General features: G+C 37.7%; 2 protein-coding genes across 2 annotated transcripts; both read right to left on the bottom strand.

Moving 5' to 3' along the window:
* Positions 1-88: 88 nt before the first annotated feature.
* LOC107555407 (dystrotelin-like) lies at positions 89-4,334 on the bottom strand (the record flags this gene model as incomplete). The annotated part of the gene is made up of 7 exons (XM_016238185.1): positions 89-544; positions 716-1,199; positions 2,750-2,900; positions 3,013-3,086; positions 3,374-3,509; positions 3,595-3,725; positions 4,212-4,334. Coding segments are annotated over 7 exons (1,203 nt in total), but the record flags the coding sequence as incomplete, so codon positions are not given.
* A 13,049-nt stretch (positions 4,335-17,383) lies between these two features.
* Positions 17,384-23,439, bottom strand: casp8l1 (caspase 8, apoptosis-related cysteine peptidase, like 1). Its single transcript, XM_016238198.1, has 6 exons — positions 23,393-23,439; positions 20,380-20,499; positions 19,677-19,794; positions 19,470-19,592; positions 18,851-19,352; positions 17,384-18,062 (listed from the first exon to the last, which is right to left on the bottom strand). Exons 2-6 carry the CDS (start codon positions 20,497-20,499, stop codon positions 17,924-17,926), a joined length of 1,002 nt encoding a protein of 333 aa, XP_016093684.1. The 5' UTR covers positions 23,393-23,439; the 3' UTR covers positions 17,384-17,923.
* Between the last annotated feature and the right edge of the window lie 207 nt (positions 23,440-23,646).

Genomic DNA, 23,646 nt, shown 5'->3' with positions numbered 1-23,646 from the left:
TTGCAATGGTCTATAATATTGATAAGTTATTGGAATGGGCTATAATTAAGGGTCACCTGGTCATTATCTCACAATAAACCCAGAAAGACCCAAATCAAAACAAATGCACTTTTGTCCTGAACAGTGGGAAATGATTATGCAAATTATTTCAATTATTATTATATTCAAATATTTTCATAGTAACAAGAATATAATTATTGCCTTTTCTGTATCATCTGAATGTCAGTATCAGTGCCTCTTTAATATTAACCAATGTCTCATTTCATATAAATAGTGAAATAAATCTCGGAACCTATTTATTTTTAGATTTCATTAAATTGTGAATTGTCAACCATCAGTCCACTGTGAGCATCTGCTGTTATGATTAACCTTGTGATGCAATGAGAGATGGAAATTGGCTTGTATTGTTTGCAGGTAAGGGAAAGTTATTTTAGCTGCCATCATGCCAAACTGGTGGTTCTCACAGAAGTGACGAGATGAGAAACAGAATCTCTCACTCCCTCTGCTGCCGTCATTAGCTTTTCTTTCTGCTGACTGACCGACCCTGATGGAGAGAAAACAAAAATCGGCCACAAAAATATATATTTATTTTATATTATTTTTACTGAATATTTAAATTAACTTATTAACATACCTTAAAAGCATTTGCTGCATTTTGGATATGTAACTAATTATAGACAATGCTACAAAGTATTATAAAAATTACGGCACAAACCTGTGGCTGTATATAGAGAAAGCTCATTTCGAAGTCGCTGTACAAGCTCACAAAGTTCCTCTTCTTCATCCATCTCTGAGTCATCTGAGTCTGAGTGCTCTTCCAGAGCTAAATCAGACATGGATCGATGAAGTAAAGAAAGATCTGGTCTTTTATGCAGTAGCTCCTCCTCCTCTTCCTCCTGTAGCCCCTCCTCCTCAACTTCCTCTTGCTGCCCTGCAACTGTATGGACATCCTCTTCTGTGTCATCCAGATTTGTGGAGATGTCTTCTGATACCTCATAAAGAGTCTCCTCCTCATCCACTTCTATTCTTCCTTCCTGATATGCTTCCCTCCCCTCCTGAACCTGCTCTTCTCCACTGGAGCTGTCTTGAGGTTTTAAACACCCAGGTTGAGTCCAGTCGTTTTCACTAATGCTGTCATCATGTTCTGGTTGAAGGTCTGAAAGGTCAATTCTTAGCTGATCTCTGTCCCTCACACACATCTGTGACAATGAAAAAAAAACTATTAAAGGGATAGTTCACCCAAAAATGAAAATTTGATGTTTATCTGCTTACCCCCAGGGCATCCAAGATGTAGGTGACTTTGTTTCTTCAGTATAACACATTTGATGATTTTTAACTCCAACCGTTGCAGTCTATCAGTGGTATAATGCATGGCAATGGTAACAAAATCTATGAGAGTAAAAAAAACATACACAGACAAATCCAAATTAAACCCTGCGGCTCGTGAAGACACATTGATGTGACGCTCTGGCGTAGTTTACGCAAGCGCCGGAAGTGATCTTTCGCGCGTATACGTCACTCATTGTTTACATAGTGCACAGTCATTGTAGGTAGGACGGCTAATCAAAATGGTACTTACTTGCGCTTATCCGAATTGTTCAAACCGACTTAAAACTAAAAGATTACGTTCTCTCGCGTGAACTCATTCGGGAGTGGTGACTTTCCACGTATTCCCAGCTTCTGAGCCTGCTCGCCTGAAGTTATGGTTGATTGCTCTTCGGCTGGATATCAACACACCCATTAACGTAAACTACGCCAGAGCGTGTACACACCTCACGAACCGGATGCTGTGCGGGCGCCCAAAGACAGTTGGACATAGTGGTGTATTAGAGGTAAAAAATTATATAAATACTGTTCGGTTTCGTGTCTTAGGACATCAGTGTGTCGTCACGAGCCGCAGGGTTTAATTTGGATTTGTCTGTGCATGTTTTTTTTACTCTCATAGATTTTGCTACCATTGCCATGCATTATACGACTGATAGACTGCAACAGTTAAAGTTAAAAATCATCATATGTGTTCTACTGAAGAAACAAAGTCACATACATCTTGGATGCCCTGGGGGTAAGCAGATAAACAAAAACAAAAATTTTCATTTTTGGGTGAACTATCCCTTTAAAGAACCTGTTATATGTTCCTTGTCATCTCTTGAATCTGCTTAAAAATTCAATCCAGTTGGATAACAGTTTTAACATCAACCAATAAACCTAATGTTATATTTGTCATATTTAAATGAAACGTAAAGGAAATGCACTTACAAAATCATGGCATAGTTTATTATTACCTATTTACATTTATTAGATTTTTAAAATAAAATGTATATTTTTAAACATCCATTTATATTACAAAATTATATTAAATTCAGCATAAATGTGCATTGATGTATTCAGTTAAAAATGGTTAACATAAAATATGGCTAGCTGTGGAACAAGCAAAATGTAATTAGTTAAAATGGGAAATGAGATTGAAACAAATTGGATGTAAGCCTAGCTTATTGCTGATAAATATATGAAACCTGGTTATTGTGCATAAACTGAATGTGTTCTAAATATATTTAAAACACATTCAGTTTATTAGTACAATTATAGAAATCTTACATGTTTCTTATTTGTTTCTTTATGTATAACTGACAAATATGCATTACATTTAGTTTCTTAGTTAATGTTAAATCTGATGGAAATCATTCAAATACAGAAATCTTCGATTTAGGCCCAGATATTTTTGGACTGCACTCTTTATGACCCCTCTCACATGTCTGACTCTGTCCAGTTCTTCTTCCAGATGCTGGTTATGTTGGTTCAGTGCCTCCATCATGGTCTTCAGCTCAGTACATTTGTCCTCCAGTGAATCATGCTCTGACTGGGCTGCAACTCTCCACACTTGAAACTCTTTCTCCAGGAGCCTGAATCATAACATCACAAACACACTGAGGCCCAATACAAAAATACAATTACAAAAACATGGTCCACAAGACTACCCTTTTTTAATACTCAAAAGATTTATTTTGGGCCCACCATTTATCTCTCTGCAGATCCCTCATGGCCTTCTGAGTAACACTGAGGCCTTTTTGGAGAATAGCTGTTTCTCTCTATAACACAATAAAGGTAAAAAAATAAACCCAGGGGCATCATTTATTATGTATCATTATGATAATCTATAGAGTGAAATTTTCTTATACACTCTAAAAAATGCTGGGTTAAAAAGGGACAAACCCACCTATGGGGTTGTTTTGACCCAGCGGTTGGGTTCAAAACAACCCAACCACTGGGTCAAAACAACCCAATAGCTGGTTTTGTCCCTTTTTAACCCAGCATTTTTGAGAGTGTAGGAACCCCTTGTTGCACTCTATAATGTGAAACGTTGCAGGCAAGTAACCTGAGGAATCTCTGTCTCCTCTGTCTGCAGGCCTTTAGACTCTACTGGAACCACAGCAGGGGTGGCAGTCAGACTTATTTCAGGAGCATTATGCATGCCTGGATCTGCTACAGACTGCAGCACTGGAGAAGGGGCACTGCAAAGACACATAGACGCATGAAATCATCTATATGCTGTATTTCATCAATGAAAAATACATGGTATACACGCAAAATGTGTACCTGTATTGCAGCTCTGCACTAGAGCCTGCTCTCAGGGCTCTCTTCCTCTCTGCTTCTCTCCGAGCGTGTCGAGGTACCAAAGCGTGTCGAGCACTAGAGGCCAGTGACGCCATTGACTCCTTCCAGGATGGCTGAACAAAGAATAATGTGTATAACCATAATATACAGTATATAGCATAATTAAAAGAGTAGAAGTATTGTCAGTTACTATTTTTTGTCATTTTATATTTTAAATAATTCATTAATTATTGACAGCACATATTAATTTCCTGAGAATAGCTTTTGAATACATAATGGTGGTATACTGTATGTGTGGTAAATGGTAAAATGGTTCCTGTGTCCTAGTACCCAATGGCTTAAAATAATATAATTTTTTATTTATTTAATGAATTTCATTGAATTTGCCTATTCCAGCCTACAGCTCAAATCACTCTATCCTGCTATGGATGCACTTATGTTGTTATTAAAATCCTGGCCTATAATGAAAAGCTGCTGAATGTCTAATATTTCAAATTCTATAATATTTCTAAATGAATAAACAGACAAATGCTAAGTCAAGGCATTGAACTAAAAACCCTAGTTAATATATATAAAACATCATATGCTTGTTTGCACACCTGAGTGCAATATTCCAGTACAGGATGAGAGGGCTTGTGTTTCCTGCTGCGTCTCTCAGTCAGAAAGCAGCTTTGGCACAGGTGTACGTTCAGGCATTTCAAACAGCGATACCTATGGACAGGTCATACCATTATCATCTACCAGACAGCATGCATGTCAACCCCAATACAAACATACAGTGGCAGTATTATTTTATGTTATATAATTTAATATATGTTTTCATTTTAGCTTTATTTTCAGTAATTGTTTTTTTTTGTCAATTATGTTTCTTTTATTCATTATTAAATTTTTAGTTCGTTTTATACATATTACAAACACTTTTCTACACACCGTGTACATGCACACAGCTGTGGGCCAGTGGGACAGCTTAAAACCCCATCAAGTATGTATGGTAATACTATGAAAAATAGAGAAAAGTTGGGAGGTTGTATCAAAGCATAGCTCAGTAGCTTAGTACATATAAGATACATAAATGTAGTCTCATTTGTGTGAGTACAAGGTTTTATTTTTAAAATTTTGCACCCTGTTTTGTCCCACTTCTCAAGAATGACTATTTTGTTGTAAATTCTGTTTACAATTACAGTAAATAAAGTATATATATATATATATTTATATATATATATAAAAAGTTAAGTTATTACTGTTTCATTGACTATTTACAGCGGTCGACGTCAATCCAGCAGAAGACTTGGCAACCTTGAATATCTGGCAACCCCACACTCATTGTTCAAGGCACGGCCACGCGATTTTCGAGGGAAAACATCATCTGATAAAACGGTAGGTGATTTACATGTAAAATTGTAAATGTAACAGTATTTATTAACAACAACAAATCTAAAAACGTCTATGCTACTATTACTGCACATTAGATAGGCTGCGATATGTATAATTGTATATATGGTGCAAATAAGTTAGCTACAGCCACAGTTTCTCCGTGTTCAAAGTAGCCTAATTACGTTACAGGAAAGCGAAAGCAAAAAATAGTTGAGAAACTGCTCTATAAACCCGTTTTATTTTATCCGGTTCGTCAGCAAATCGTAAACCGATCTATTTAATACTCAAGTCTTAAACACATAATAGTAAATTGTTAAGTATTCCATGTCGAACTATTAATAAATAAATTTAGTTCAAGTTCAAGTTCAAGTCTGCTTTATTGTCAATTCTTCCACAAGTACAGCACATACACACAGAGAATTGAAATTGCGTTACTCTCAGACCCTTGGTGCATACAGATAACATAAATACAGATTAAATACAAAATACAAAACATTTTGCACCAACAAAATACAAAACATTTATAACATAATAGTGAACTTATGGCTCACCTGAACGCTGTAACATGAAATGTTCCTTGTGTGAACATCAAGCTTGTGCAACTTGCAAACTTGCGTGCACAAGCTGCCACTTAGCTGGTTTGTATTACTTGGTGTTAATAATGCATGAGCAGAGCTTTTGTTTCACTTAGTCCATGTCAGTACTATTGGCTATTAGCTTATTGACTACTTTTTAACTCTGTATTGTATAGCATGCATCTTTGCTTTGAGGTGAATAAGAACAATTCACTGTACTGAAGATGCTTTGCGGACAATTATTAACTTACATAGACTAACCTCTCTCTTCTTCTTCTTCTTCTCTCCAGTTCTTCAGGGCTGATTTTAAACTATGGGAGAAAAAGAATCATTTAACAGAATTCGCCACAATAAAACTTTCCTCTTGGAGACTTTATCTGAAGATCCTGAAATCATCTTGCAGCATGTGCAGGAGGCTTATCTTATTACTCAACGTGATTACAGGAACCTCTCAGATATTACTAAAAGAGAGGAGAAAGTCATCAAAATCCTTGACACACTCATGGGAAAGGGGGAGGATACTTGTCGCCAGTTCATAGACCTTTTAAGACAGGACTGTATATTGGCATCTTTTCCAAAATTAAAGGATCATGCCGTTATTGCTTTTCCAGCCATGCCACACACCTCTCCAGTGCAGGAGGTGAAGTTCATATTTGAAAGATTCAGCCTACTGTAAATGCGGCAATCAAGGATATTCTGTTCCACTGAGGTGCATATGTGCTTTTATTTCAGGTCTCTCAATACAAAATAGAACAAATTCCACGTGGTGTCTGCGTAATCATCAATAATGTAGATTTTGCAACCATGGACGAAAGAAGGGGATCAGATGAGGACCAAAGTTAGTTTTTTTAAACATTTTTTGATGTATTTAGGTAGTTAGCATAAGATACTTTAAAGGAGTAGGTCATCCACAAATTAAAGTTTGCTGATATTTTACACACCCTCAAGCATTCTAAGATATTGATGAGTTTGTTCCGTCATCAAAACAGATTTGGAGAAATTTAGCATTACGTCACTTGTGCACCAGCGGATCCTTTGCAGTAAATGGGTGCCGTTGGAATGAGAGTTCAAACAGCTGATAAAACCACCACAATAATTGATTAAAAACAGCTTTTAGCTTTCACAAGATGACCATCCTGCTTACTGTGAATAATGAGGTTAGTAGTCAGGGAATCAGGAGCAAACAGATGCCCGTCCAAGAAGTCGCCATGAGGAAGATGCTGGTCCTGCTGCCAGTGTGAACCACTGAAAGCTCCTACAGCATACAGCATTTATAAGGCAGTCTATTCTTTACTATTACATTCCAGTTGGTTTTTAAATCAGGAATGGGACTGTTTACTTGAAGGGAATCATAAGCCAGTTGAGTTCAATTTGTTTTTTAGTTTTATAAGTAACTTTTTGATAAAAAAAGAATTACTGCATTTTTGCAAACATGTTTTTCACATTTCTATGTGCTGTCATTTTAATGTTCTATCTGTATCCAATTCAAATACACTGATCCAGGTATTTTACAATCATCTTTAAATATGATAATTTAATGCATTTAGAATGAAATGCATTTTGATATTATATTACTCAGTCATCTGCAATGCAACACATAAGCATAAATATGTAGGTTAGGACAACCGAAAATGTAGGTTCAAATATAGGTAAAAATGAACATGTAAATTCTCTACATACTGTAGATGTGTTTAGACATGTGCCATCAGAATTGTGAAACTTGTGTATTAAATAAATGCAATGCACACAGACTGAAGTAGTTTAAGTCTTTGGTTCTTTTAATTGTGATGATCTCACATTTAACAAAACCCACCAATTCACTGAACCAAACTGAGAGACCATTTTGAAGGCTCAGGAAACCTTTGCAGGTGTTTTGAGTTGATTAGCTGATTGGCATGTCACCATATTCTAATTTGTTGAGATAGTGAATTGGTGGGTTTTTGTTAAATGTGAGCCAAAATCATCACAATTAAAAGAACCAAAGACTTAAACTACTTCAGTCTGTGTGCACTTAATTTATTTAATACACGAGTTTCACAATTTGAGTTGAATTACTAAAATGAATTAAATAAAAAATAAACGTTTCCACGACATTCTAATTTATTGAGATGCACCTGTATAATAGCAATATATAATATTTAATAGCACTTTATACCAAGTAATGCATGTGAAGCATTGGGCAACTTACAACTCCTCTCCATAAACAACAACAAAAAAACGGTTGTGCTTAAAACGTTAAAATCAGCCGCTTATGTTTGTGTTTGTCCATTACTAAAATACAGTGAATTATAAATGAAGAAGCAAATGAATGAAGCGCTAATGTAAAACAGCTGTATTCAGTCTGAAGAACCCGAAAGTGCCATAACCAAGCCGAACCAAAACTCCATCGGTGACAGAAATGGAGAAAAAAACCTTGGGAGAAACCAGAATCAGTTGGGGGACCAGTTCTCCTCTGGCCAGACGAACCCAGCATGGCGTGGTTTAATTTCAGGCTGCAACACAAGTCAGAAATGTGCAGAGGACTCATCTGGCTCCCGTGGTCTGTGGCGATGGCCGTCTAGGTGACAAGGTCTTTGCTGAGGATTTGTCTCTGGGGCCCAGCTGACATTCAGGGCTGTCAAGGTCGTCTCTAGGTGCTTATCCACCATCTGGACTGGATACGGACTGGATCTGGGTGACTGCAGTGACCATCTGATCTGGATATGGACTGGATCTGGGTGGCTACGATGACCGCAGAATAAGAATGATACAGACTAATCTTTGCGTCTTTTTTAAAAATTCTTCCATTGACATCAATTCCATATGATAATATAAATATATTTATTTATAAATAAATATAAATTTAAAGTATGATTATGACAATAATCCTGACACGTGTTGTCTAACCTTAATGGAGTAAATAATATCTATAAAAGTTTATCCCAATGCATCTTTTTCATTATCTACATGAATATTAAAATCGCCATAATTAAGACTTTATCTGCAGCCACTAACTCAGTTACTCAGACAAAAAAAAATAAAATCAGCAAATTCTTTGATAAAGTTTATATGGTGCCCTGCTGACCTGTATACAGTAGCCAGTACAGATGTCAATAGGGATTTATCATTAACACGTATTACTCTAGAATAGATAATGTTACCTAAAGAACCATTACTTCAAACTAATTATACTTGAAACCAGACCTTTGAGAAATACTGAAAACATTGCTATAAATTGTAGCAACACCTCCCCCTTTACCTTTTGGGCACTGCTCATGTTTATAACAGTAATCTTGGAGTGTAAAGTTATGTAATCATCTGGTTTTAGCCAGGTTTCTGTCAAGCACACAAACATCAAACAGGTTATGATCTGTGATCATATCATCTACAAATAGTGTTTCCTAAAAAAAAGGGATCTAATATCCATTCAGCCAAGCTTTATCATTTGTTTATCTGTATTATATCTGTTTTATTTGTTGAACATGATTAAATTGTTACCCTTAAATTGAATCGCCAATAACTAGGGCAGTTTCATCAGGTTACTCAGTGGTCGCGTCACTGAGTGGGGAGAACCTTTTTAATGTTTTGATCGGAACTGAAGAGTGGTGTTTTGTCCCGTGACTATGGCCCTGTCCCAAATGGCACAATACATGTGCACTTCTGGACTTACAATGGATGCTGTGTGCGTGTATCCGTTAAGTCCACGAGACCATTGGATGTCCGATTCGTCATTTTAGCTTTCAGAAGGGTGCTCACGAGCGCCCCCTTTGTGGCTGCTATTCGCCCTCTACAGTATGCACACTTCAAACGAGGACACACTGAGGCGAGCTCTGCGGCAGACTTCTACCGGCAGTAAAAGTGGCATTACGTCACAAACGTATGGACTTTGGGTTTAGGGTGCGATTTGGGACAGGGCCAATGCCGCCTCACAGTCACCCAGTTGCCCTGCTGAGGAGGCTCTGCAACCAGAACTGAATTATGTACGGGACTAAACTATTCACATCCAAAGCCATATCTAAGACACTCACATTCTTACAATTACATTTTGGATGTGTGTCTCTAATTCTGAAATCTCCTCTGTCAGCCCAACTATTTCCTTGCATTTATCACATGTGAATCTCTCACTGCTGACAGAGAAGGCTACACTATACATGTGGCAAGCAGAGCAAGTGACAATAACAGGAGTAGAAGCCATGAATCACCTTGATTGCTGAATGATTCCAACTTAACACAGTTGTTTGATGAACTTGTGAAAAACGGAGCGACAGAATGAGAAAAGAAACGGTAGGCACGAATGACAAGCTAACAGGCTAATGGAATGCTAACACGCCGCACTGGTGGCTTAGATTAAAAAGCAAACAATGTCAAATTAATTAGATAATATCAGAAGTATGGTGATAATTAAGTTATAACAACAGAGAGTGATAGTAAAACAACAGAAATACAAAGCTACATGGAGCTTCAAACGTAAACCACTCAGCAGCACTGCAGACCAATAGGATTGGGGGTGCACTCTGGGGTACTTGATGAGGCTTATTAAAACGTGGATACATCATTGCATCAACTTGCAGTAGTTGTCACTATGCTGGACTACCTGTCAAATTTTTAGATTAATGACCTTTTACCCTGAGGGGTTTGACCCCTTGACCTTGGACCACCCACGTTGCATTCACCTTTGACCTATTAATAATCTCTGGGGTCAATGTGCCACATGGCTTTAGGATATTGGGAATTACAACGTTGACCCGTGACCTTTTAATTATCTCCTGCCGCCAATATGACATATGGTTTTATTATATGTGGAATTTTGTCATTGACGCATGACCTCCGGGAGGTGTAATATGAAGATCGACTTTTCAGGTTTATTTTTGACCTTTTACATCCGGCTACATCTGCAGACCATATGTGGGTATCCTGCCTCATTCCATCTCATGGTGTTTTACTGTCACTCTACGCTCATGTGAGAGATGAAGGTATCAGCCGAATTTAATGATGAACAAGCAATATCAAAATAAGTAAAGGAATAAACAATTTTAACAGACCATAAGAGCATATCACACACACACACACACAAACACACACACACACACATTTTAATCTATGAAAGGTATAAATGTACAATGTTTTATTAAAAGGCAAAACAGAGGATCGCTTGAGTATCAACCAACTCTTGTTTATCAATCAGTTATGCTTGAGTATCAATCAACTCAAGTTTTCACTGCTTACAGGCACCTGTAACTCTATCATAATTATTTAAAAGTATATATAAGCATTATTCATGTTACCTTTGTAAATGACTAAAAACTAATATTTAAGCTAAACATATATTTACAATTGAGACAAATTCAGATATGTTAAACAATTTTGGTATTCTGTTGATGAAGGACAAAAAACTGCTCACCACACAATTTCTTAAAGAACAAATGATTAAGACAAACACAACAACTGGTTGTAGTGGTGCCTATTTTGTGGATCAAACCTAAAACACAATGACTAAAATGGTTGGAATTATCCCACCTTTCTAAGGTATTAGTAAAAAAAAAAAAAAAAAGCCCTTGAAACCATGATGCTCATGCAAAAATATTGAATAAAACATGTTAAAACATACTTACAGGTGATAATGACATCCATATTGTTTTCTCTGTTTGGTAAAGAAGCTTCATCTGGATCCCTGTATCGCATATTTGTACTGTGCCTGAAACTCAGAAAATAAGAGCTATTCCACTCTTTAATTAATTTTAAATAGACTGTACTTTTAAAAAAGTGTAGTACAAAACCTACAATCTCTGATTTTGGGAAAAAGGGACACCGTTTTTTTTCATTTTCTGTGTCATTTTGGGACACTGTTTATTTAAACTTTAAAGTAATATTACACTTTTAAATAAATGTATCACATTTAAAACATTCACTTAGGAAAAAGTGAACAGACTAACATCTCAGATCATCTGGTCTGTAACTCCTCCCTCACCCCTCCCGTCTCTGTAGGGGTCTGAAGTAGTCAGATCCTTAGTTTCACAATGGACAAGGCAAGGGTCTGTGAGATTTGTTCATGATTCAACTTTAAATGCATTTTTTGTAAACATTTCATTTGAGGTATGACCATCATTGTTCCATCATTCTACTTCTGCTCTCAAAAAAAGTAAAGCAAATTTAAGTTTTTTTTAATGTTTTCAGCTAAAAGTAAAAGAAAGCTTTTGCTTTGTCATTATACATCATGTTTGTTTTATTTATTAATAATAAGTATATGTAATATGCATATATATATATATATACTGTATATGTAAGAAATATAATAAAGTTTTCTATGAGGGTTGTGTTTATAGAATATACAGTATAAAAATCATTATGTCTATGTATATGGCGCTTTTCCACTGCGTGGTACGACGCAGCTCGGCACGGCTCAGTACAGCACGGCACGGCTCGGTTTGCGTTTCCACTGCAGTTCAGTACCGCTTTAGAGTGGGCGGGATTATTCACATGTCGTTATAGTTGCGCCGCCTCTACTGCCGCGACTCCTGAAAAACTTTTTCATTCTGCGTCGCCCCATCAGCTCTCGCTGGATCCGCTCCTCTGCTATCAACGAGAGGAACGTCTGTACTTCCTCAACAGACAACGAAACCTTTTGGTTGTTAAAAAAAGGTGCGCTCATTCAAAACAGATGCGTTCGATCCTTCGCTGGCTGTGCTGATTTACCCTGCGTTCCATTCGGAAGGGCTCATCTCTATGCCCTAATCCCTTCAAAGGGCTTCCCCTCCGGAGTGAGAGCTTCGAAGGGTTGAAGGGTGTAGGGTAGGGTGACCATATGTGCCATTTCCCAGGACGCGTCCTGGCCAGGATTTCTATATTGCCTAAAATATCTAGGTTTTGGCTTTGTTTGCGTGTGCAGACCGATCGGTGTATGACATCAAAATACCATACAGATGGTTCCTTATGCTTTCAAAATGCTCTCGAGGTATTTTGATGTTATACACCGATCAGTCTGCACACGCAAACAAAGCCAAAACCTAGATATTTTAGGCAATATAGAAATCCTGGGCAGGACGCGTCCTGGGAAAATGGCACGTATGGTCACCCTAGTGTAGGGGACCAAACAACTGTTTCTTGAAGAGCGCTTCTGCGTCATCAACACGGAGGCGCCATCATCATGCAAAGAATCTGCGCAAAGGATCATGGGAGCCCGAAGTGTCCATCAGTTGTACCCTTCGAAATCTTTCATTCCGAAGGGCCCTTTGAAGTGGCCAGTTTTGAGCACTTCGGTTTGGAATGACCCTTCAATATGGCAGCCATGATTGTTTTCACTCCGAAGTGCCCTTTGGAGGGCGATATATCCCGTTTGGAACGCACCCTTAAATCTAGCGGTTCTTTTGTGTCTCTGTGTCGCAAGTTCAGTGACGCAGGTAGTGACGATTCTCTCCGGCCAATCAGTGATCAGCAGAGTTTACACGTCATGTTTTGGTAATGGTACGGTTCGCTTGGAACCTCAATCGAGGTGGTACTGAAAAAAGTACCAGGTACCAGGTACTGTACCCAGTGGAAAACCCCCCGAAAGTGAACCATACCGAACCGCACCGTTCCGTACCATGCAGTGGAAAAGCGCCATATGTAAAGCCTCCCATAAAACAGGGCAATTTGACATGCCTGGGCATGTCGGGGCCCACAATATCCCTTATGGCTTGACCTGTTAAAATTAAAATCTTTATTCCTTTACTTATTTTGACATTGGTGTTTATTATCGACCAATAACTTTTTCTTACATGACAGACACTTTGAGATTTTATATTTCCACTGATATTATTCATTGAAGAAGCAGTATTTTGAACAATGGCCTCTGTGCTAGCATCCTCTATGAGGAAACGTCGTCTCTGATGTCGACGACACAATTGTGTTTGAAGATGCACATGTGTTGCACACACAAAAACCTACTGTCCTTTTTAAAATGAGCAAAACATTAGGGGTTGCTTCCTATGTGAAACTATAACCCATATCTGATGCTTCTAAGCAGCCCCAACCCTGTCATGTTGCGTGACACACTGTTTTTTGCTGTGTGGTCACATTGCGGTTTTATATTTCAACTTAAACTAAGCACTTTTTTGTGAAGATTTCATTCGCAAGATGGACATCGTTGCACAAGGAAATCTTTTTTCCCGTTGTAGCGTCTGGACCACTCCAACACACAATATATATTTTGTTAGCTAGATTTCACAAATACTTTGTAACACCCCAGGACGCCGAACAAGACCCTGGTTTCATGGTAACCCGATACATTTACAACCTTGTGGAATGCGAGCCGGCTCTCAGCTGCTTTCTCCAGAGCTAAGGGGTACAAATGCACAGGAGAAATGGACTGTTCTACTAATTAATTCATAGGAAAACCTTTCTTTGATTGAATCCACATATCCTTCAGGCCATTGTGTATATTATTGCTGTTTTGTATTAATCTGTTGTATTATACACTATTTTTATTCATGCTTACGATAAACCACTCATTCATAGAAGTAACTCTACCATGTCTAGTATCTATGAATTTGTCTTCGGATGATCTAACTGAGAGTGCATATTACATGCTGATACCTCTGCAACATATTGATGTTCTAAGAATCATTACTAATGTCTGCATCAACACCCAAGTGAATTACATATGCAAAATACCATGCTTAGAGACAAAGGGCCATAAAAACGCAGAACTCCCACTTGAGATTCCGGACTTCCCCATTGGGCAAGCCCATCTTGAGAGGCGTGAATCTCTGCAGGCTTTAAAGGCCACACTTCAAGAGACCCGCCTCAGTCGGTGGTTCGGTCAGAAGCAAAGATGAAGATGTGAGAAAAACGCTTCAGGATACCAAAACATCTGTGCCAGGCCTTTCTTCGGCCTAGTCCTTTCCATTCATCAAGTGACACTGACTCAAACTGGTTCTTTTCATCGACCCGAATTCAGCAAAGATCTACGGGAAGCTTTAAGATTTGCATCAGGAATCTCTTTCAGACCGCCGAGACTCGCTAAGTATCAAACTTAGTCTTATTAATTGATACATTAAGTATCAGTTACACCTTTTTACAAAGGTGTGTTTGAACTCAGAATCTGACGTATCCCTGAAGGCTTTGATCTGTTGAATATACATGCAAAGTGTTCCATAAAATCCATTCTTTATGCCTCTTTCTATGCTGAGTTAAACTTTAACCCTTTCCTATACCAACTGTATGTGTGTGTGTGTGTGTATGTGTATGTTAGACCGGCTTAATGTGTTTATGTAGTATGTTAGACTAGTTTAAGTGTTTATGTAGTTAATAAAACCTTACTTGTATCACACTTGACGTGTTCATTGTTTACTCATAACCGGAGTCAATAATCATGCAGATTTACGTTACAAACTTATAGAATTGTACAGTAAGAAAGTTATTTCCTTTAACCAGGAAATTAACGTTCTTAGAATTGACAAGACAGTTGACCCTGAGGGGTCAGCTAAATATCTACAGTGGATCTAAAATATGAATAGTTAATTATAACTAGTTATGGTTAATTATTCATATTTCCCCCTGAGTTGATCCGCTACACCGTTCTTGGAAAAATGTAAGATGATTTATATTTATTCATTTAGTTAAACTATAGTAAATGTTTTGCTTTGTTCCAGTCTTTCGTATATTCCAGTCTTTTCTATATTAGATTCGACCTATACCTTCTTCCCTCACATGACTGTAGAGTGACCATGAGATGGAATGAGGCAGGATACCCACATGTGGTCAACAGATGTCTCTGAATGTAAAAGGTCAAAAATAAACCTGAAAAGTTCAATTTTACCTGTCAAGGTTCAAAATCAATCAGTCCTCATATTACCTCCGGAGGTCATGGGTCAATGACGGAATTCCAGATATACTAAAACCATATGTCATATTGCTAGCCGGAGATAATTATAAGGTCACGGGTCAACACTAGAAATCCAAATATGCTAAAATCATATGGCATCTTGACATCTGGAGATTATTAATAGGTCAAAGGTTAACATGACATGCCTGGGTGGTCCAAGGTCAAGGGTGAAACCCCTCAGGGTAAAAGGTCACCAAAAATGTTGACAAGGTTGACTACCGTTGTTATTCAGAAAACAGATGGTTGACATGAATAAACGTCCTTCCTTCATTATACTACACACCTCAGATCTTTCATGAAAGTGTTCTTAAATATACATGTACATTTGTTCCAACTCAAGCCTAGAGCGGTTTAATCAAAGAGAACCAGTTGAGACCAATTTGTTTTCACTTTTTAATTACAAACTGGCTTTTACAATACAGAACTTTTGCAGATATGCGCATATTACACAAACCTTAACAAAAATTATTTTATGCATGTAAAAAGTTTCCGATCACTATCTCGTCAAATAATTGAACCTCTTGTATCAGAGCTGTCCTATGCCTCTGATGATTTGTCATTTAGCATGATTTAGCATCGGTATGAATAAAACATCAAACCAACCATTATGATTCGTCTTCTAGGGACACAACATAAGGAAATAGAGCTCAACAGAACAGAGCACTATAAAATTTCGATCGTAATAATTATTTTATTAATAACAATAATAAAAGAATACATACAAAAACACAGTCCTTAAAGGTGCAGTTATGCTTTTTTTTTACCATATGTTTTCTATGCTTTAGTTCAGTGACGCAGGTAGTGATGATTCTCTCCGGCCAATCCGTGATCAGCAGGGTTTACACGTCACGTTTTGGTAACGGTACGGTTCACTTGGATCCCCAACTGAGGTGGAACTAAAAAAGTACCAGATACCAGGTACTGTACCCAGTGGAAAACCCCCCAAAAGTGAACCGTACCGAGCCATACCGTGCCGTACCATGCAGTGGAAAAGCGCCATTTGTCCCTCATGCTGCTCGTCCTGACAACTCCACTAAGTACACCAGCATGTAGGCTGCTACCATAGACTGTATAAAAACATGGATGTAGTGTCCTTGACGTCACCCGTAGGTTCCTGAAGAGGTTTTTGAAGCTCAAAGTGGGCGGAGCCGGCCGTCGCCATCTTGGCAGCGCATCACCGCGCGTCACTCCTGGATAATCGAAAATGGGCAGAGGCGACGGTGGTGACAGCAGCGACAATCCACCTGTCACTCAAGTGGCCACGCCCTTAATTATGCAGAACTTTAAGGCTTAATATAATTTAAACGGATGACTTATAAAAATATTCAACCCCCCTCACAGTTGTCATGAAGGGCAAAATTAGCTATATAAACCAAAATCATTTTTTGAACCAGGCTGTAAACATGTTTTTTTTCTGCTGTAAAATTGGGCATTTTAACATGGGGAGTTTATGGGATTGACTCCCTTTCGCAGCCAGCCTCTAGTGGCCAGTCGATTAATTACAGTTTAAGTCACTTCCTTGTTGGCTTCGCGAGAGAGAGAGCGGGAGGTTGCCGCTTGGCTGCAACGCTCTACATGTCCAGATGTATAATGATTCTCGTCCCTCTCTATGCTCTTTTTATCATCTGTGAAAAAGGACACGAGGCTGGAAATTGACAGAGCTAGGTTTCAAAGAAGTTTACGCTTCAGAGAAGGTAAGCACGCTAAGCAGGTGTATGCATGCGTGCCATACAATCATTCAAATATGCATTATGATAATAATCTGAAGGCACAATTATAAAACATATGCATTTTTAAACGTTCATAACTGTAAATCAAAATAAAAATGATTTATTACACAAAGGAAACTATCTAAAAGAGCATGTATAAACATGTTTTTTTTTTTTTTTTATATATATAATGTAATGTGGATTAAAATTCATCCACAGAGTAAATAATTATCATGGAAAATGTTTCTAAAAATAAATTTAAAAGTTGTCGGAAGCGTGGTGGTGGTGACGTTGAAGGCGAGCGACAGTGGTGCTGTAGTTCATTAATAGCCTAATGTTAGCTTTTTAGTTCTGGCGCTTGTATTTAGGCTTCAAATTTCAGCAAAAAAAAGCTTATTTTTTGCGATAATCCAAAAGCCTATGGAAAAATCCTATTGGCTTTTTGTCAAGAGAACCAGTGTGACGCTAACAGCCGATCCACCTACAAAGTGACGCCATAGTTCCCCCACTCTATTGCAGCCTTGCAGCAAACAAACTGGGTCAGTGATCACAGATTCTACCTGACCTAAAAAGCCTCAGCATCCATCTAAAAAGCTCTATAACGAGGCATATTAAAACGTGGATAAATCATTGCATCATCAGTTTGAGGAGGAGGAGGGAGAAACTTCTTTCTCCAATATTTTGGAATTTCAACTGCTAGCTGTCTGCAGTACATACTTTTCAGGATTAAAATTCTAAATGCATTACAAAAGGCACTTTTCCCACAAGGGAGGAAGAGATGGATGGATGCCAGATTGTCATGCCACAGCTAATCAGGACGCATGCTTCATGGGCAGTACCAGTGTTTTGGTTAGAGTGTAGTGAACCTCAGGCATCTGCTTGCAACCCTGAAGGATTTTGGAGCTCACTATTCTATTCACCTTTGTCAAAATGGAGTGTATGTCCTCTTTCCTGCCGGAACAAAAAGATACAAGTCAGTCATATGAGTAGGTGTTGTCTGTGACACATCAAAATGCATTAGTGTTTACAAATGGAATGTAGCCATATGCATTCCCAACCTTAGATGGTGATTATCAGACCACAATGTGTTTTCAAGATGCACTGCATTACTTTTGGGAAAACTCACCCAAAATGGATGTTAAAAGAATAGTTCATCCAAAAATGAAAATTTGTTCAAAATGTACACACCCTCATGCCAACCAAGATGTAGATTAAGTTTTTTTTTCATCGGAACAGAAAAGATTTGCAGAAATGTAGCGTTACATCACTTGCTCACCATTGGATCCTCTGCGTGCTGTCAGAATGAGTTCATAAAAACATGAACAAACAGCTGATAAAAACATCACAATCTACAAGTAATCATCTGACTAAAATCCATTGTGAAAAAGTTCTCTCGTCTGAATCAGGAGAGACATATGCACAGATCAAGCACCATTTACATGCAGAAACACTCAACAAAATATTTTGATGTGAAAGGACAACAGGGGATGTTTTTTTTTTTACTGGACTCTCATTCAGACGACACCCATTCACAGCAGAGGATCCATTGGTGAACAAGTGATGTAATGCTATATTTCTAAGCATGCTTACCTAAATCTTGGATGGTCTGAGGGTGAGTAAATATTCAGCAAAATTTAATTTTGGGGCGAACTCTTCTGAACATCGAATGCAAATAGGGTCTTTAATTCTAACATAAGCTTCAAACTCAAAACCTTCTCTAAATCAAGACCACAACTCACCAGTGACAGCCACTTTCCAGCTGTTTGCAGAGTTCCTGGATATAGATGGACCCATGTTTTGTGTGGCGGAAAGATTTGTAGTGCTCAACCGTTGCTATTCCAATGAGAAAATCAGCATCTTTAGGGACACCGTGCGTTGCTGCAGTATGAGAAACCTTCTCAAATGTTCCTTCTCTGGTGTTCTCCTGTCCATCTGCCATCCACACACCTTGCTGGGCCTCATTACCCTGACAGGCTTGAATGAAGAAAAGCTTCGGCTTGTTAACTAGAGTGTGGCATTCAGCAAAAGGCTGTGTGACTTCACGGATCGGAACTGGTTTTCCATCTATTCCCAGAACAGAGCCTTTTTCTCCATGGGACAGGATGCAGCAGACAAAAGCATCCATCTGAGTGTGATCCCTCTCTGCAAGCTCCTTTATCACATTCTGCATATCTGACGCTTGCAAATCATCCTGCACCTCAACTTTGAAAAACATGTTCTCAAACACTCTGGTGAGATCATCTAGAAGACAAAGGAAAATGCACAAAGCCATATTTGACAAATCCAATAGCAGATTATATTAAAGTACACATCTAAATTTTTTTTAGAATATCCAAATCCCTCAAATTCACAAAATACCTTTATCTTTATCTGTCCCTCTCCGGTTTCCAAGTGACGTTCTCTCAAAGTTATAGTTGTTGATGATCAAACAATATCCAAGAGGCTTATTTGACATGGAATAAAATTCCTTCTGTGTTGCAACTGTGAAAATACGGACATGCTAGGAGAAGGGTAGGCTTGACTAATATTTTGGTTTATTAACCTAACAGCTTGTAAATGACTTACCCACACGCTTCTTTTTAGGGTAATGATCTGAAATACTGCTAGTTGGTTGAAGGGGCTCCCGCTTTCTTTTATGTACATTTGTCTTTTGAACACATCCAGGAAGGTTTTCTTTGTCTTCCTACATGACATAAAAATACTTTTAATAATATAAAAATGGCTCAGAAATATAATTTCCAAAAAGCATTTATCTAATCTAAATAACAGTACATTTTAGTCTGTCGGAGGTAGTTGTGGCCTAACGGTTAGAGCAGGGGTGCCCAACCCTGCTCCTGGCGATCGACTGTCCTGCAAAGTTTAGCTCCAACTCTAATCAAAGACACCTGCCTTTAATTTTAAAGCGATCCTGAAGACCCTAATTAGTTGCTTCAGGTGTGTTTGATTAGGGTTGGAGCTGAACTTTGCAGGACAGTCGATCGCCAGGAGCAGGGTTGGGCACCCCTGGGTTAGAGAGTCAGGCCTGAAGGGTCATGGGTTCGAGTCTCAAGAAATGAGAATGAACAGTGCTCTCTTCCACCCACATCACCCCTAACTGTGGTGCCCTTGAGCAAGGCACCTAACCTCCAATTGTTCCCTGGGCATTGGCATTAAATAGCTGCTCACTGCTCCAGATGCCTGTTAATACTCGCAGAGTACAAATTCCAAGTAGGCTATGGCACCTCACATCACTTTCACTTTCACTGTCTGAATAAAATGAAATACTTGCATGTGAATTCCTCCTAACAGCCTTCTTTCTCTTTGATCCATTTGATGCTTTGACCTTCTGCTCATTCTTGTTACTCCGACTTGTCCGATTTTTGTTGCTGCCAGTACCAATTTTACCCATCTGTAATAACAACTGAAACATTACATGTTTGTATATCAACGAAATCATGCATCAAATTTAGAACTTGTAGAATTTTAAATGTTTGGTGCATTATTTAGTTCACAGTGCCGCGTGCGTGGAGAAAACAGGAAGTTTTGCTATTCGCGCGCTTTTGTGCACAGGCGCGAAAACTTTAATGAGCAAACAGTAAACACTCACCTCAGCCAAAAACCTACAATGGTTTAAAAAAAGCAATGCAGACCAGTCTAGAAGGAAATATTTGGTTGTCACCGGGTCTGTGGACACGGATATTTAAACCAGTTGACAGACCGAGTGGATTGCGGAGAGAAGGAGAGAGAGAGGAGGAGAGAGAGAGAGAGAGGGAGGGAGGATAATCTGAGATTCCTCGCGCTCTGAGTCTGAGATTCCCAATCTCCGCCCTTCTAAAGGCCGTCGAAATGGCAGTCGTAAAGAATATAATAAATGCTCTGAAACAACTAAGAACATACTGGTAAATAGGGTTGCCAACCGTTCCGTATAATACGGAATCGTCCCGTATTTAAAGCATATGCCGTATGAACACGTAGACCATACTAATATCAAACTCTAAACTGAGAATGAATCATTCTTTTTTGACAAGTGTTTGATTTGTGAACGTAGACGTTCGGGGGAGGCTTTAAGACCAAGCGGAATCCTCTGCCGGCTGGTGCGTTTTACCTGAGGGAAGACGTGATCAATAAGGAAAGTCGTCTTTCTACAATGTAGGTAATGTTGTTAAACCTAGATAAAACTATTTATATTTAAATAATATGAATCTTAATATTTAACAGCGTATTCTTAACCTTGAATATCATTCTTATAAAACACAAAATGACCAATGAAGTGTCAAGCACCCAAAGCAGTCCATATTAATTCTATAAGTTCTTTAATTGAAAAATGCATTTTCATATACATTTTCATATATACAGGCCTACTGTATAGCTATTACACACACGCATATCAGCTTTATCATCAAGTATTTTGGCACATACAAGGAATTTGTTATAGTGTCCCAAGTTTCCAGACAGAGACAACACACAGATATAAGTGAATAAAATACACATATGTATAAATAAAAATTTATAAAAATTTATAAAAAATAGATAATGCACACACACACACACACACAAAAAGGATAAATATGTACAGGTGTGCTATAAATAAAATACTGTAGAATATGAATAGAATAAAAAAAGTTGTAGGGATATACTAGGATGTAGGGTGATAAATAGTATAAGGTTATTGGACATTTTTATTGCACAATGGGAGAATATTTAACTGTTCATGAGGTAGATATATGTATCTAATGTATACACACTGCCGTTCAAAAGTTTTGGATCAGTAAGATTTTTAAAGTTTTTTAAAAGAAGTTTCTTGTGCTCATCAAGGCTGCATTTATTTGATCAAAAATACAGAAAAAAACTGCAATTTTGTTAAATAGCCTAGTATTGCAATTTAACATAACAGTTTTATATTTTAATATACTTTAAAATATAATTGATTTCTGTGAAGCAACGCTGAATATTCAGCATCATTACTCCAGTCTTCAGTGTCACATGATCCTTCAGAAATCATGATAACGTGCTGATTTATAATCAGTGTTGGAAACAGTTGTGCTGCTTAATATTTTTTTGGGACCTGTGATATTTTTAAGGATTCTTTGATAAATAAAAAGTTAAAAAGAACAGTATTTATTCCAAATAAAAATGTTGTGTTAAATATACACTACTTTTCAAAAGTTTGGGGTCAGTACATTTCTTTTTTTAAAGACATTTTTAGAATACTTTTATTCAGCAAGGATTAAGGTGTTAAGTGGATAAAAAGTGATATTGTTAGAAAAGATTTCTATTTTGAATAAATTCTGGTCTTTTTAACTTTTTGTTTTATTTATGGAACACAGGTTCCAAAAAATAGTAAGCAGCACAACAGTTGATAATATTATCAACACTGATAATAAATCAGCATATTAGAATGATTTCTAAAGGATCATGTGACGCTGAAGACTGGAGTAATGATGCTGAAAATTCAGTGCTGCGTCACAGAAATAAATTATATTTTAAAGTATAATAAGATTGGAAACCAGTATTAGAAATCGCAATACTATTTCACAATATTACTGTTTGTCTGTATTTTTGATCAAATAAATACAGCTTTGATGAGCATAAGAGACTCCAGTAATGTATTATATATGTGTGTGTGTGTGTATATATATATATATATATATATATATATAATAGGACTGTGTGTGTGTCCCTTATTTTCTGAAGTTGGCAGCCCTACTGGTAAACAATTACTTGATTGGAAAACACTTTTTTAAAAATACAAACATAACGTAGCCTATCTTTCTTTCATTAAAATAATTATTTCCCTAAAGCGTCAATGTGAACTCAAGGACCAGGAAGTGTCTCCTTTTACAAATGGCATAGTGCAATTCGTTAAATAAAAACAATATTTATATGCTTTTGTAAATGCATAATTATCTGAAATAACTTTTCTTCAGGACATGTACATTTCCAATATTCTGTCAGAGCTTTAACTATGACAGATCAGAAAAATAACAATTTTAGAAAGCTGCTTTAAAAAAACAAACTGTGTGCAAGAGTGTAACCAGGGCTATCCATGATTGTCGGAGTTTGTGGACCAAATGAAGAATTAAACGTTCAAAATCAGATATCAGTTAGCCTATTAATATTAGAAGAATGGGTCGTGTTTACCACCCTAAGTAGGCCTATGTTTAATTTTAAATGGCAGGAAATAGATACAGAAGGAGATTCTGTATGGAGATTCATGTCCCAACAGCTTCCTAACGTCTTGTCACCAACACCGCCACACGTTTTTGACCAAAAACAACAACAAAAATTGCAATTAGGCCTACTTCTAAAAAGCTTTGATGTCCACAGGAACATACGGTGCCCTCACTTGCCAAACAAAAGCTTTCCCAAAGAAATGTCAGGTCGGGGGAACCTAACTTCCTCCCTCTGTGTGCTGCCACCAATATTATTCAGCCCCCAAGAAAGAACAGGGGGTAACGTGTCATTCTGGATTTATGCACTTAATAAACACAGGGGAAAGCTGCTTTATAACATGGTGGAACAATGTCGGTTTTCATGCATAACACAGTTGAACACC

Source organism: Sinocyclocheilus grahami, unplaced genomic scaffold (assembly GCF_001515645.1).
Source record: "Sinocyclocheilus grahami isolate Dianchi unplaced genomic scaffold, SAMN03320097.WGS_v1.1 scaffold534.1, whole genome shotgun sequence".
In the NCBI taxonomy this organism is placed as follows: Eukaryota; Metazoa; Chordata; class Actinopteri; order Cypriniformes; family Cyprinidae; genus Sinocyclocheilus; species Sinocyclocheilus grahami.
Note: the sequence above shows the minus strand (reverse complement) of the source record. Positions and strands in the feature narration are given on the sequence as shown.

Bases quoted from the DNA above. Each gene is read 5' to 3' on its own strand.
- casp8l1 (XM_016238198.1), bottom strand. From the start codon at position 20,499: ATGGGTAAAATTGGTACTGGCAGCAACAAAAATCGGACAAGTCGGAGT. The intron at 19,353-19,469 runs GTATTTTGTGAA...TTTGTCTTCTAG, and splicing joins AGGGACAGATAAAGATAAAG to ATGATCTCACCAGAGTGTTT. The intron at 18,063-18,850 runs GTGAGTTGTGGT...TTGTTCCGGCAG, and splicing joins CTGGAAAGTGGCTGTCACTG to GAAAGAGGACATACACTCCA.